Below are 14,914 nucleotides of genomic sequence, written 5' to 3' on the forward strand. Positions count from 1 at the left end.
AAATTTGGTGTTGCAGTTACTCTCTTTTGACACAAGATGGAGATGTTCACCTGAAATGTTGTTTGAGTGCAGGCCCTACTGCTTTCAGAGGCTTCTCCAACCAAAGGATGAGCAGCATAAGGAAATGAGGGGAATTGGCTTTGCTTTTCAAAATAATAGGGTGTGTGTGTGTGTTTGTGTGTGTCCTGTTGTATAATTTATTAAAAAATAATAATGTAAATTTAAGTGTAGATTATATAAGTTTAGTTAGGGAGGAAGTGGGAACATTGGGAAAAGGGCAAGTTGAACTGTGGGAACATTGGGAAAAGGACAGTCATTAGATAGATACATACTATGTACCAAGCATTTTTGGGCCATTCATACATGATAGCCAACTGATTCTAGTCTAATGTAAGGACTTCATATATATTTTACACAATGCCAATGCATTCCTTAGATCAGTAACTACAATATTAGTAGTGCTGTGTGTGTTCTTGTTCATAAAAATAGCCAGTGTGTAGTAGTTTTTTTCACAGTTTATCAATCTTCACTTAAAAAAAAAAAAAGTAGAAAGGGAGAAGGTAAAAGAAAAAGGAGAGGAGAAAAGAAGGAAGAAGTGGAGTTTTTGTGTCATTATTATAACTTTGTTTTGTTTATTTGAGTTGATTAGAATTGAAAAAAGCAAGTATTAGCAAGTAGATGGTAAATATACATATCTTTAAATATACTTCTAGGAAAGTTGAATCAAAGACTTAAGGCAATTTAGATAAACTAAGCGGAGATTGGAAAACTATGTTTTCTGTCTTTTTATGTAAATAATGTTTTATTGGAATACAGCCACATCCATTGCTGTTTAGACTGTTGGGCTGATAAGATGAAAGTATTTATTATCTGGCCTTTTAAGAAAAAGTTTACTGACCCCAGAACTAAATTTTTGGGCCACTGTTCATATGAACTGTTTGTTTATTGGCTTGGATTGAGTCATTCACCAAATATTTGTTGAACACTTGTTATGTGCCAGCAATGACATAGGTGACAAAGAGGCAAAAACAAACCTTTCCTACAAAAGTGTTTGACTTTTTTTTATAACTATTATAACACAGTTTGCAAGAAAACTAAAAGGAATGATGAGAGTTAGGAAATATTCATAGACAGGTCTCATTTGGCTAAAGCAGTTATAATTCTGCACCTCTTGGAAACACCATATCAGTTTTCCAACACATAGATACTTCAACTCTTTTTCCTGATTCCCTTTTATGGTACTCAGGGTTTTCTATAGTATTTATTACCATACAGACCACTTATTTACAGTGTTTATTATTGTTCTTCTCCTCTTGCTCCAGTGTAAGCTCCAGAAGAACAAAGATTTTTGTTTTGTTTCCTGATGTATCCAAGTGCTGGAATACATATTAAGCAATTAGTAGGAAAAGGACTTGCCTTACACATTCTTCAAATTAGCTGCATTAATGCATTTGGAAAGCTTCAGCTTTTCATGTCAGCTGTAATTTGTTTATTCAAAATGAGAATAATTTGCTGAGCTAAATTATGTGTGTGTGTATATATATATCTATATCTTTTCAGTTTGTTTTATATGTTCTTCACTGAGAATGCTAGTATTTCCTATATGTTAACCTCCTCACTTAATCACCAGTTATATACTGTTCACATAGCTTTTTCTTGAGAGTGATAAATGTTTAGTAAAGGATAGTTTTGGTAGTTGAGTTAATATTTGCTGAATAGAAAAATGCACTCTTAGATTAAAGCTTATGTTAACTATTCTGACGGCCTTGAAGTAAACCTGGTTGTGTGTTTAATCAGCATTAAAACAATTAAGAATGATTCCGTATAAAACTTCTTTTCCTTCTGTTCCAATTGTGAGTATGTTTTGATGATAGTTAATTGCACTGCCTACATAGTTTGCAAAATTAGTAAGGAAAACAGTAATCTGCAGCCAAGTTTCCATGAGTTGATATTTCACATTCATTTTTGTGACCTAAACCTGTATTCCTTCAGACAGTGAGAGAAGCCAAATGTTCTCATAAGCAGCAAGGATTTTCTTCATGGAAAACAAAGAAGCAAAAATGTAGTCTAAGCTAGAGATCAGCAAACCGCAGCTCGCGAGCCACATGCGGCTCTTTGGTGCCTTGAGTGTGGCTCTTCCACAAAATACCACAGCCTGGGCGAGTCTATTTTGAAGAAGTGGCATTAGAAGTTTAAATTTAAAAAATTTGGCTCTCAAAAGAAATTTCAATCGTCGTACTGTTGATATTTGGCTCTGTTGACCAATGAGTTTGCTGACCACGGTCTAAACAAAAGTATAATGTGTATATGGAATGGTATTATAGGCAGATCTACCTATATGAATAAAATAAAGGTTATGTGCTTTTATGTATTTCATTGCAGGAGTTTTTCTTGGGTATGATATTTGAAGTGGAAGTTAAGTAATATACAAAGTTAAATATATGAAAGGAATCAGAAAAATCCAGAAATATTACTATAAAGTAATAAGAATTATTACCGCTTGTAATTAAGCAGGCACACATCACCTGCAATTTTAGCAACCCTGCAAAGTAGTATTTCAGTTTACATTATGGAGATGAGAAAATGATGTTCAGAGAGCTTAAATAGCTTTCAATGGTTTGAAAGTTAAGTGATGTGAAAGGCAGTAAATATTGTAAGATAGGACTACTGTCTCTCTAAATACTGTATTCTATATCCTTTAGCACATCAGTTTCTTATGTGTGGTCATGATGTGCTAACAAATGACTACACTCTCTACTTGATTTTAAAATCTTACCTTTTATAGCATTCACATCATATGGTTTTAAAATTTAAATTTTTATATAGTGTGCTTCTAAAAAACTTGAAGAGAGTGCTAGCCAAGAAAAGTTATGCATGGAAGGATAAAACCTCTTTGCTGTCATTTTAAAATTAAAGCCATTGCCTTTTAATTTTAAGCTGAAATGGATTCTTTCATTTTACCTTTTTCATCCCCTTATTTATTAGGCCTTATGTAGCCACATATAAACATATAATCATCAACAAGATTTTTAAAGTTTGTTTAAAAAATCTGGTATTTCAAAAGTTTTCAAATAAAAGTTTTTTGCATAAAGGTATTACCCAAAAAGGACATCTCTATTATGTGAAATGACTCTATAGGGACTGAGTTGTTATATGGAACTTTTTATCACTGTAATTTATTTTCTTCATGTTACTAATCAGGATTATCATGCCATGTTATCCAGGAAACTGAGATAGCTTTATTCTGCAGCCCTTCACATACATTTCACTTCTAGTTTTTCTACATTCAAATGTTTACTTGTCCAAAAATGAAGACTTTGTCCCATTTAATGGGTTTTCTGATTTTAGAGCCATGAGAAATAATGTATTATCTTTGCTGTGATTTGAGAGTATATGACCTATGAATCCTTGTATTCTGATTAGTATAGAGTTTGGAATCTGGTTAGCATAGACACCTAAATTTGGGGGTAGCTCTCAGATTTTACATTTAATAGGACAATGAAAATGACTAATTAAACTTTTAGTTTGATGAAAGATTGAGAAACCACAGGACAGTGAAGGAGTTAGCATTCCTGAAAAGATATATTCAATTCTTGTGGTGGCATATGAAAAAGAGAACTAGTCTTGAAAAATCAGGAAATTTAAGTTTTAGTATTCTATTTAATTCTGTAACTTTCAAATGACTCCCTACTAAGGCTGCTTCCCATTTCTACCTCTTATTTATCACAAATTTAATGTTTTCCCTTTTATAGCATATAATAAAGCCAGGAAAGAGTGAAAGGTCAATTATAATAATGAAGTGAAGGTGATTTGTACATACTTAATCATTATATAAATGTTAGTTCTTATAATAATTACAATGATAATTATAATAATAGGATCTTATAAATACCATTCGTTAATATCAAAGATTGCCTTAAGTTAATATCTGTCGAATGACTGACCTGGTGAGTGAAGTCAGAGTTCTGAACTCCAACATAGAGAACTTCCCATTGAGTGAAAGGTCCTTCTCCTTGGTTTTAGAACATTAAATTGTAAGATAGCTTAATATTTGTGTATAGTTAGTTTTTTATAATTGTCAAAAAGAAATTATAGAATCCTCCTAAAAAAGGAGATAAAAAAATGAGCTAAATTATTAATTTTTATTGATTTTCTGTGTTCCTCAAATCGTTGAGATTAAAATCCAGGAAGGGGTGCAGTCCTCTTGTGAGCTTTATGTTAGAATCTGACACTATGGTGCTCTCCATATCAGACAATAATATTGTTCAAGATCATCCTTGATTCAAAGATGTGACTTTTTATAGTCCACATTTGTTTATGTATTATTTAAATCTTACAAAACTTAATTACTTGCATCATTAAAATTTCAATTTCTCTTCCATCAGAGAGAATAGTGATGTGGAATAATTTTTCCTGAACGGTTGGCTAGCAGCACAAAATATAGGGAATAGAACATTAAACACTCAATAATGAGTTTAAAAATAATTCTTTTTAATCTGATTCCTAAGCATTAACATCTTTGCTGTTACCAGTGTTTTAAAGATTCTTCCAAAAGTGTCCCCAGGTCATGGAAACTCTAGGTTTTCCCTATGTGCTTCTTGATACTTACATTTAGCAGTATGAATTTGCCATTTACTTTTGATGAAGTTGATATCTGTAATGTACGTTTAGATTCATTTCTTGGAATTAAAGGGTAATTTGAATGCTAGATTTTAAAAGGCTAGATGGTCTTTGGAAGTCAAATCTGGTTTGGAACTAATCTATCAATACTATAATTTAATTATTAGATGTTGGTGGGGCATCATTCACATATTTATATTTCCTGTTTTACCTATTTACAAATAGTTGGTGATTGCCCTTGACCTTCTTTCTCTAATGTGTTTTGAAATTAAGTTTGCATATGCATTATTTTCATTGATTTGAAGTCACTATATATAGAAATGTACATTAAAAAAATGGTTCTTTTCTAAAGCTTTGCTTGGGGTCTTCGATTTAGATGGATGGAGAGAATTGCTTGCTTTACTATTTATCATTTTCTCAGACAAATCTATGGAGACAGGGTGCTGATAGGACAGGAGGAAAACAACAAAAACAAATACAGTGCTTTGGTCTGGAACTGAATTGTATTATCTCTGCTGTCAGCTAGAGTCCCTGCACTTACCCAGACATTCTCCCCAGGGATTAAAACTTCCCCCTGCATTAGTGATAGCCTTTAGTATGGTACAGCCTCATCTTTAGTTTAAAAAGAAAAATCTGGCTATAAACAGTTTTAATAGCTTGCAAAATCCTCACCATTTCAACCTTTGGGAGGGAGAGTGATTATCCTGATGAATCAAATAGGAGTGTCCGTAATTAAATTGCTCATTGCCTGGATTTCATTTTTAGTTTTCATATTTAGCTCCTCACAACTCCAAACTCTGGGTCTCATTTGGAAGGTTTATATTTTATCGTCTTAGTCAAAGTTGAGAGAGAAAAATGGGCCTATACAGTGTTGAGAACCATTTGAGCATTGTTTTTTTGTTTGTTTGTTTGTTTGTTTGTTTGTTTTTGTGTGTGTGTGTGTGTGTGTGTGTGTGTGTTTAAGGACATTTCTATTTTTAAAAAAGTTTTAAGAATTTTTACTGAATGAAAGTTTAAGATAGAATGATAGAACAAACAAGAAAAACCTCCAAAGATTGTATGAACCAAACAAAAACTATTAGGACCAGCTTCTACATCAAGCAATCAATGTCTGAGTTATCCAGGAAGCTGATTATCTACTCTTTTCCTAAAGATTTCTAATAATGGGGGTTTTATAACCTTCCACAGCCGTGGTTTTGAACCTGATTATTCTAAAGACATTTGGCAATGTCTGGAGACATTTTGGGTTGTGATGATACTGGCATCTAGGGGGTAGAAAAAGGGGTGCTGCTGCATGTCCTGTATAGGGCAGCTCCCCCAGTGAAGTATTATCCAGCCCCAAAGTCAGTGTTGAGGTTGAGATTTTTTTTCTCATGGGAGTTTTCCAAATGAATAGCCATGTGACATTTACAGTGTTTCATAGGGAAGAGCAGTTTTAGACATTGATTTGAGGATTTATGTAGATGATAAACATTCTTTGAAAAATGTTCATGGAGACTATATGATGATCTCATGATACAGAGAAATGGAAAACAATCCTACTTCATCATAGAAGTACTTGAGAAATTTTGTATTTTTATTTTTTTGCCTTCACAATTTACTTATTTTTAATTTATTTAATGTCTAACACATTTGGAAAGTCAAGTGTTTTGTGTGTTTTTTTAAACTTGTCAGATGGTTGTTGGCTATTTGTATTTGGTAATTTGCAGTGACACTAAACTTTTCTCAGAATTAAAAGAATTGTCCAGTTTCTAACTGACAGCTGCATTCTCTTGTTCGTTTCACAGATGGAGCTTTTGTACCTCTATCATGTCATCATTGTCCACTCAATCACAGTAATTTGCAGTAGAAGGAAGAATATGTAACCACACATGGATAAACAATACAAACACACCAGTGACTTAGGGGAGGCAAATTAGAGACTAACAAAGAATGTTTGCATTGCTTTCCAGAGATTTAGGTTTTCAGATCCTGGCCCAGGATTCGTAGGATAGTCATAACCACCATTGAGGTTCATTGCTTGGGGTAGAGCATAAAGCCTCAGAGAGAGTTAATAATATTTCATCCATGTGTTAAAACAAAAACAGACATTGGGGATAAAGTGTAATCAGTCTTCTTAATCTCACTACATTAAAAAAAATATTACAGTGGATCTTATTTTTTAAACAATCATGATACCTGCCTTTCTCTTCATACCCCCTTAATTAACTGAATGCATGCTGTGAAAAAGTCATGTTTTCTATAAAGCTTGGGAGGGTGAAAAAAATGCAGCTTGGAATCACAAATCATAGTGGGTCACTCTACCTTTGTTTACATGTTTAAGAACAAGGTGTCTCTTTGGTGGAGACAGACAGGAGATCTGCATTCTGTCACCACTAAACGTCTTCTTAGGGGTTTTGTTTTTTGTTTTTAATTAAGGGACCAGCCAGAGCTATGAAGTTAATGTAGAGAAAAATTCAGGTAAGAAATTGGCTGTCAGAAAGAAGTATAAAATGCAGTTTGATGATCTCTTAGATGTTATATAGTGTATAAAATAAATTATTTCACTGATAGCAGAAAGCAAAGTAATAAATTTCATTTTATCCTATATTCTGTATATTTTTTAGACATTATCTTTTTTTTTTAAAGAAATATGTGATTTTGAATAGGTAATGTACATATTACATAATTCAAAGATCAAAGGTGTATAGAAAGAAAGATACACATGGTAAAACTTTGCTCCTACCTCTGCATCCCAACCCTGATTTTCTCACTTCATTTTTATTAGTCTCTTTCTTCTTCTAATGTTATTTCTAGTGCAAGCAAATTATGTATACTTATTGTTTCCAATGTTACCCATTCCCCTTTTCCCTCCCCAAATATACAGAAAGTAGGGAACTCTATACACTATCTAGTACTTTGCTTGTTCATTTAGCTCTGTATCTTGGAGATCGTTTTCCTCATTCTTCTGTGGGCTGCATAGGTGCAGAACTACTTACAAATTGTCCCCTGCTGATGGACACTTAGGCTGGTGCCAGTCTTTTGCCATTACTAGTAGTACCTCAGTGATTAACATTGTCCAGATGTCATTTGGTACCTGTGCAGGTTTGTTGTAAAGATGGATTGTTGTGTTGAAAGTCTTTGTAGTTTGGGTAGATACTGCCTTATTTCCTTTTACAGTGGTTCTGTCATTTTGCCTTTTTCCTCAGTAATTTCGACTGTATCCCTTTTTCCAGGTTGGTACCAATAGTTAGTAATTAATTTAAAAAGTCAGCTAAAAAAAGAAGCATTAAAGTATTTTCCATAAACTTTAATGATTTTACTTTTACATAAAATCGTTCAATATGCATTAATTTGCCATTTACTTTCTTTAGAGCAAATGTATTTATTGGGAAATAGTCCACTAATTAGAGTTCTGTGATGTTTCTTATCTAAACCGCATCGTTCAGATTTAAATGTTGGCTTTTAGCCCTGGCTGGTTTGGCTCAGTGGTTGAGTATCAATCTACGAACCAGGTGAGATCACAGTTCGATTCCTGGTCAAGGCACATGCCCAGGTTAGGGGCGTGCAGGAGTCAGCTGATCAATGATTCTCTCTCATCATTGATGTTTCTATCTCTCTACCTCTCCCTTCCTCTCTAAAATTAATATGAATATATTTAAAATAAAAGTTGTCTTTTAAAGGATGAGAACTTAGAGTACCCTCAGTGTCCCTATTTTTTTTAACTGATGTTCACCTTACACCAAATTAATAGTTACTTTAGTTAGTCACCTTTATTGAATATCCCTGAGCATTTGACATGGTTTTCTCAGAAATAATATTGTACTTTTAACAATAATATTTTATTGGTTCATATAACATTTATTTACCGTGCATTATTTTAACTTTTAAACAATTGTGCTATAATTTTGATTCACGATTTTCTCATTGTTTTGTTCACAATAGGTTATTATGCTTAGTGGGGTGTCTGGCCATATTAAGTGCCCAATAAATACTAGTGCATGGAAGAGAAAAAGAAAAAGCAGTAGCATGGGACAGACTGCTGATTTTTGGTTTGTACCCAGAACACCAGGAATCAACACTCTATCCCAGAGCAAAGGTTCAGCGAGGAGGAATAGACAGCATTGCAGAGGTTAATCTTATCATCTAGGGATAACCAGCCTGCAATGGCTGGCACAATCATGTATTAGAAATTAAGACTTTTGTGATATTTTCTTCATTATTAAATTGGAAAAGCAGTGGCCTAAAGAAAGCCTCCATTTTAAGTTTTAACATCTGCTTAACGTGAGTGCCAAACTGGGCTAGGCATCTCTGTATTATACAATATATACTCTTGCCCAGCCAACTGCTTACTCTCTTTTTTGGGGGGAAAAAATACTACAGCTAATTGAGTATTCTCTAAACTTCATTTTCTCCTGTGCATCATCATGAATTTGCCATATCTATGTACCTCCTCACTGCTATTTACTTTGTCATCAGATTCCAGATATTTTGTTGTGTAACTTTTGTCCAAGTAGACAGTTTTAAATGAGTCAAATTCCACAGGCCTTTTTGTGTCTCCTTGATGTACAATGAACTTTTAACTTCTGAGTTCTTAAAAGAGGAGTATATTTAAGGTTAATTGCTTACAAAACTTTGTAGGGGGCAAATTTGATTTTTATTTTAAACTAGCTTTGTCACTCTCAGGGCTGCTATCACATTCTTTCATTCCTGGCCCAGGGCTCATTGTATTCTCCCAACCACCTACTTGGTTTTTGTTTGTTGTTTTTTGTTGCCTCATTTCACACCCTCTACTTCCAATCTGTAAATTTAAAATAAACCGGTTTTAGTGAACATGATAATATTTAGTAAATTCGGTAACTGTTTCCTCAGGATATGTTGATGAGACAGCTATATTTTCTCAGAGATACATATATTTGTTCTTACTATGCTCCTCTGAACATAATACTTATAATGTCTAATGCAGTAAAATAATAGAAAGATTTTTTAATGTATTGGTAAACTGTTCTTTCTTTGCATTTATATTGATTTCCTTTAATGCATAGAGTATAAAGCTATTATTTTAGCCATGTCATTTTGTTTGTTTGTTTGTTTTTGTTAATCCTCATTCGAGGATATTTTTTCCCTTTTTTTTTTTTTTTAAGAGAAAGTGGGAAGGAGGAAGGAATGGAGGATGATGGAGAGAAAGAAGCATTGATGTGAGAGGGACACATTGATTGTTTGCCTCCTGCATGTGCCCCTACCAATGCAGGGAATTCAACCTGCTACTAAGGTACATTCCCTTGACCAGGAATCGAACCCGCAAGCCTTTATTTTCTGGGCTAATACTCTAATCATTGAGCTTCCCCGACTGGGGCCATGTCATCTTTTTTAATTAAACCTTTGTTAGCCAGCATATTTAGTTGTGAGCTGTGTTTCGAGATCACCTCTACTCTTCACCCAGGTGTGGCCTGCAGCGGTGTACATCAGACCCTGCTTTGCATTCCTTGTTTAAAATTGTCATTCCTGTTGTTTTATTATGAATATTTTACTTTCTGAAAATCAACTGCTTTCTTTTTTAATTTTTTGCAGGGAAATCTTTTTTCTTTTTTTTTAAATTTAATATATTTTATTGATTTTTTTTTTTTTTTTTTTTTTTTACAGAGAGGAAGGGAGATTGTTAGAAACATCGATGAGAGAGAAACATCGATCAGCTGCCTCCTGCACACCCCCAATGGGGATGTGCCTGCAGCCAAGATACATGCTCTTGACCAGAATTGAACCTGGGACCCTACAGTCCACAGGAAAATCCACCGAGCCAAACCAGTTTTGGCTGCAGGGAAATCTTTTATCAGAGGAACTTATATTTGGTTTTCAAAAGGCAGATGCCTTAGAAAATTCCATTTACCAAAAGATATTTAAAATACCTAAAACATAACTATTGTATTAAATACACTGAGTGGCCAGATTATTATGATCTCTTAACACATAATAATCTGGCCACTCAGAGTGTGTGTGTGTGTGTGTGTGTGAACCAGGCCACACATTAGAGGCCTGGTTCATAAATTCATGCATGGGTGGGGTCTGCCCAGCCTGGCAAGGGGGAAGGGACATGGAGAGATGGCCCACCTGCCTGCTGGTTAAACTCCTGATCGAGGGGACAATTAGCATATTAGCCTTTTATTATATAGGATATACACTGAGTGGCAAGATTATTATGTGTTCAGAGATCATAATAATCTGGCCACTCAGTGTATATTAATTTATATAAAGACTAGATAATAATATTAAAAGAAGAAAACAATGGTTAATTCCATCCATCTTTTTAAAATATTATATTTAATAAATTATGTGGGGTGTTTTTTTCCCCTTCAATTTAAAAGGAAAAAAGTTGTTATTAGATTCCTTCCTATATAACCTTAAAGGGAATTTAAATTTATTCAGTTGTTCATATAATTAGTATAGCACTTTTATTCATTCTACAAGTACTTAATAGTTCTTAATGATTTAAAATATTTCCTAGAAAATGTCTATTAGTGTTAATATATAAATTTATTAGTGTATTTGGAATATTCAGTCCTGAGGAAGAATTCAGGCCTTTGCCTCAAAATAGCTGATGTACTCTCCCATAAGCCTAATAAGTTCTAATAGAAACTCTGCACATCTCGGTGTTTATTTCATTATTTTGGGAATATGAGTTTTGGGAGGAAACTTCACTTTTTATATCCATTTTAAAAAACTGACAATACAGTGATATAAGATAGTGAACTTGGGCCAGAAGCATTACAAATGGTCTGCTATAAGTAAATGATTTAATTGAAATCTAACTTCAAGTATTACACTTTTAGCAGAAATGCCTTTGCAAAGAAAATGTAGCATAAAATATAATTTATCATGGTTTTGTTGGATAATTATAAAACAAGCTACTATTTTAGGATATACATGACTTTTCTAAGAGGTCTTACCATGACCACATTTACTTATGACATGTGAATATGGTCTATTCTTGAATTCCATGTTTAATTCCAGATGTCTTCACATAAACCATATTTGGGAAGACTTATATGTATAAGAAGTAGTGGCAATGGTGGGTCAGCTTTGAACTTTGTTATGAAATAACACAGTTTTTTAGACAGATAGAGAAAATGAGAAACATTGGCTAGATGAAGCCATCCCTGAGGCCTGGACATCTCCAGTAGAAACTGGACTCCTGGCTAGAAAAATAATATAAAGTATTTTCCAAGTTTTTTTGTAAATATTAATTTTTTTAAAATGAGTTTAGAAACTGATTTGTAGACATAATTGAGACCATTTGCCATGAACTTCCTCTGTATCCCCATCTGTAACTAAACATAGGTCTGCCCTATTATTTACCTGCTCCTCCTTTCCTCTCCTGGGAGACAGACGTGTTCCCCCTAAAATTTTATTACTCCACTTAATTTCTATATCTTATCTCAATTTTCAGCTCTCTGTTTCTTTCTGACTCTTACTACTTTACTAAAAGTGAACTTGTGAAAGTCACCAGTGACTTCAACATAATAAAGCTCATATATGACAAACCAAACGTCATACTTAATGGGCAAAAACTAAATATGTTTCCTTTAAGATCAGGAACAAGACAGTAATATCTGTATTCAACATAGTCCTGGAAATCCTAGCCACAACAATCAGAAAAGAAGAAGAAATAAAAGGCATCCAAATTGGAAAGGAGGAAGTAAAACTGTCATTATTCTAAGATGACATGATATTGTACATAGAAAATCCTAAAGACTCCACACAAAAAAAACCTGTTAGATTTTATAAATTTGGCAAAGTAGCAGGATACAAAATTAATATCCAGAAACAGATGGCATTTTTATACATGAATAATGAACTCTCAGAAAGAGAAATTAAAGACAATCCCATTTACTCTTGCAACAAAAAAGCATAAGATACCTAGGAATAAATTTAACTAGGGATGTAAAAGACCTGTACTCAGAAAACTATAGGACTTTGAAAAAGGAAAATAGAGGAAGATACAAACAAATGGAAGCATATACCATCATGAATTGGAAGAATTAAAATCATTAAAATGTTCATACTACACAAAGCAATCTACAGATTCAACATAGTCCATATTAAAATACCAATGACATACTAATTCAGAGATCTAGAGATATATCTAAATTTATACCCAAAATTTATATGGAACAAAAAAATATATAATGGCTTCTTGGGGTTCTTGTTTGTCTTGAATTCACAGATTTGGTTCTACTGACTACCCAAGTATTCTTGAAACTCTGTATCCCTTTAGCCCCCATGATACCACAGTATCCCCTTCTGTTAACACTTGGGACACTGTTCCTTACTTTGTCAGTTGAATTTAATATTCATATGGCATAAGAACTGCACAAAAATCTGAATTTGTCAGGCACCCAGTTTTGTTTTTCTCCCAAAATGTATCTCAATTTTATTTTTCTTTCCCAATTCCATTGCTTCCATTCTGGTTCAGTTCTTTCCCTGGATTACTAGTTACCCCTTAACCAGTTTTTCTGCTTTTTTCCCCCCTCCATTTCATCTTCCTTCTATTTCACAAGACTCTTTCTAAAGGAATGTCTTTACCCAGATTATTGTACTACTAAGGAACCTCTCCTGTTCCCTATTCTTTGCCTCAAGTCCTACTCTTCATTATGGTTTTGTTAGATAATAAAAGTTGAGCCAAACCTCTCACCATTATTTTCTGTTTTCACTGAACATTTATCTATTTAAACTGGCAGTTAACTCTTCTGGTGTCACATGTTCTTTGAATGCTATATCATCATTTCCTCTAGGCATGTGCTTATTTTATCTCATTCCTATTTGTCTAATATCCTCATATTTTTCTCAGCTCTCTCAGTCTTCACCACCATTTCCATTAAGTTATTTTTTTAAAACTAAGTTGGCCTTAGTTTTTTCTAGTTTGCTTCTCCTCAGTGTCACTTAGCTTAGTTTTTTGTTTTCTCTAACTCTTTATTCTTTCCCAAATTTTTCCTACCTAATAACATGTAAGTATTTTGAGATCAGAGAAATGAAATATTTTTATATGCATCAGGTAATAGCTATTCCACAAATATATTCCCTTTGAATGAAAATAAGACACAAAGGTTAAATAGTTAAATGTCCTTGGTTTTCACTAAGAAATTGAAACCAATTTCTGGGTAGAAACAGTTTTTAAAAAATAACATCGCAATTTTATCCAGTCAACCTGTCTAGTCTCACATCAGCAGGGGGCAGTCAAACCCAAGTGCATTCATTCTTAAGGAAAATTAAACTTTGTGTCTGAAATTAGGTTATAATCTATTTGTAAATAATTTTCAAAACTTCAGTAGGTAGGTTTGTAGAATTGTATTAATCTGTTAATCCATGGAAGATAAATGAGATTTTTTTTAATTTAAAAAAATGGAAAAATTTGTTTTAGAATATGAAATGCTTTATTTGGTGCTTTTGATGAATGTCCACTTTACATAGAAATTTGTTTTTACTGCCCCAGAATCAGAATTTCAATTCAATTAACTTATTATTAGGCTGTTTTTATATTCAATAAAATTAATTTTTATAAAATGCTTTTATTTGCTCTGTGAATTTGAGAAAAATGAGATTTTATTAGAGGTGGATGTATAACACTAAAATGTAGTTTTGCAAATTCTTCAAGTTTTATTGAGTTTTTCTTTCTGAACCTTTCCTCTGGCCGGCTGCAAACAACTAGTGCCATGTGTTTATCGACCTGCTCATTTTCACCTCCTCCTCTTGGAGGTTATCCTAGTACTTATTAAGGGAGAAACACGGTTTATACTAAACAATGTTTAACATATACTGATGGTATTACTGTATTTCCTGTTTTGTGTTCACAGTAAGAACACTCTGAAAAACTGCCTTTGTATAAATACTTCACTGACATTCCAGACAAGTATAATCTTGTCTGCTGGTAGGCAGGAAAGCGTGATGTCCTGGAATGCTGTAAGAGAAGGAAATCTCTTTGTGTTCCACAAATGATAGCCCTAAACCTTTTAAGAATATAATTTTAAAATGACCAACTCTGTATTTGCTTTTCCTTCCATTTATTAACTTTGAATGCATTTACTTCACAAATGCAGCTAGTCAGAAAAAAACACATTGTGTCTGAGAAAGAAGCATCTTCCTGGTAGTTTGCTGGAAATTGTTGGTAGAAACATCAGAGGTTAACATAGAAACTGATTTAGTAAACATTATTATTATGTTCTCATAGCTTAAAACTTTCTTGATACTTGCACCCATCTTTTGATACTTCTCTCCAGGCTTGAAAGATGCAGGGTTTCCAAAACTTCCTGTAAAATAATAT

The 14,914-nt window shown here is 33.4% G+C and overlaps 1 protein-coding gene across 5 annotated transcripts in view; it reads left to right on the forward strand.

Annotated features, from left to right (window-relative positions):
- Positions 1-14,914, forward strand: part of SPATA5 (spermatogenesis associated 5) — a 203,044-nt gene that overhangs the window by 86,978 nt on the left and 101,152 nt on the right. The window contains exon 14 of one of the 5 annotated variants that reach the window (XR_006740678.1): positions 14,448-14,782. The exons of 3 other annotated variants lie outside the window; for them this stretch is intronic. Coding sequence is in view for 1 of the 2 variants with exons in the window: in XM_045576591.1 (XP_045432547.1) it covers positions 14,448-14,450 (3 nt within the window). In the remaining variant the exon portion in view is untranslated. Of the gene's footprint in view, positions 1-14,447; positions 14,783-14,914 lie in introns of those variants that run through there. One more of the 5 variants, XM_045576591.1, reaches the window with a different exon arrangement.

This window comes from Pipistrellus kuhlii, unplaced genomic scaffold (assembly GCF_014108245.1).
Source record: "Pipistrellus kuhlii isolate mPipKuh1 unplaced genomic scaffold, mPipKuh1.p scaffold_m20_p_8, whole genome shotgun sequence".
NCBI lineage: Eukaryota > Metazoa > Chordata > Mammalia > Chiroptera > Vespertilionidae > Pipistrellus > Pipistrellus kuhlii.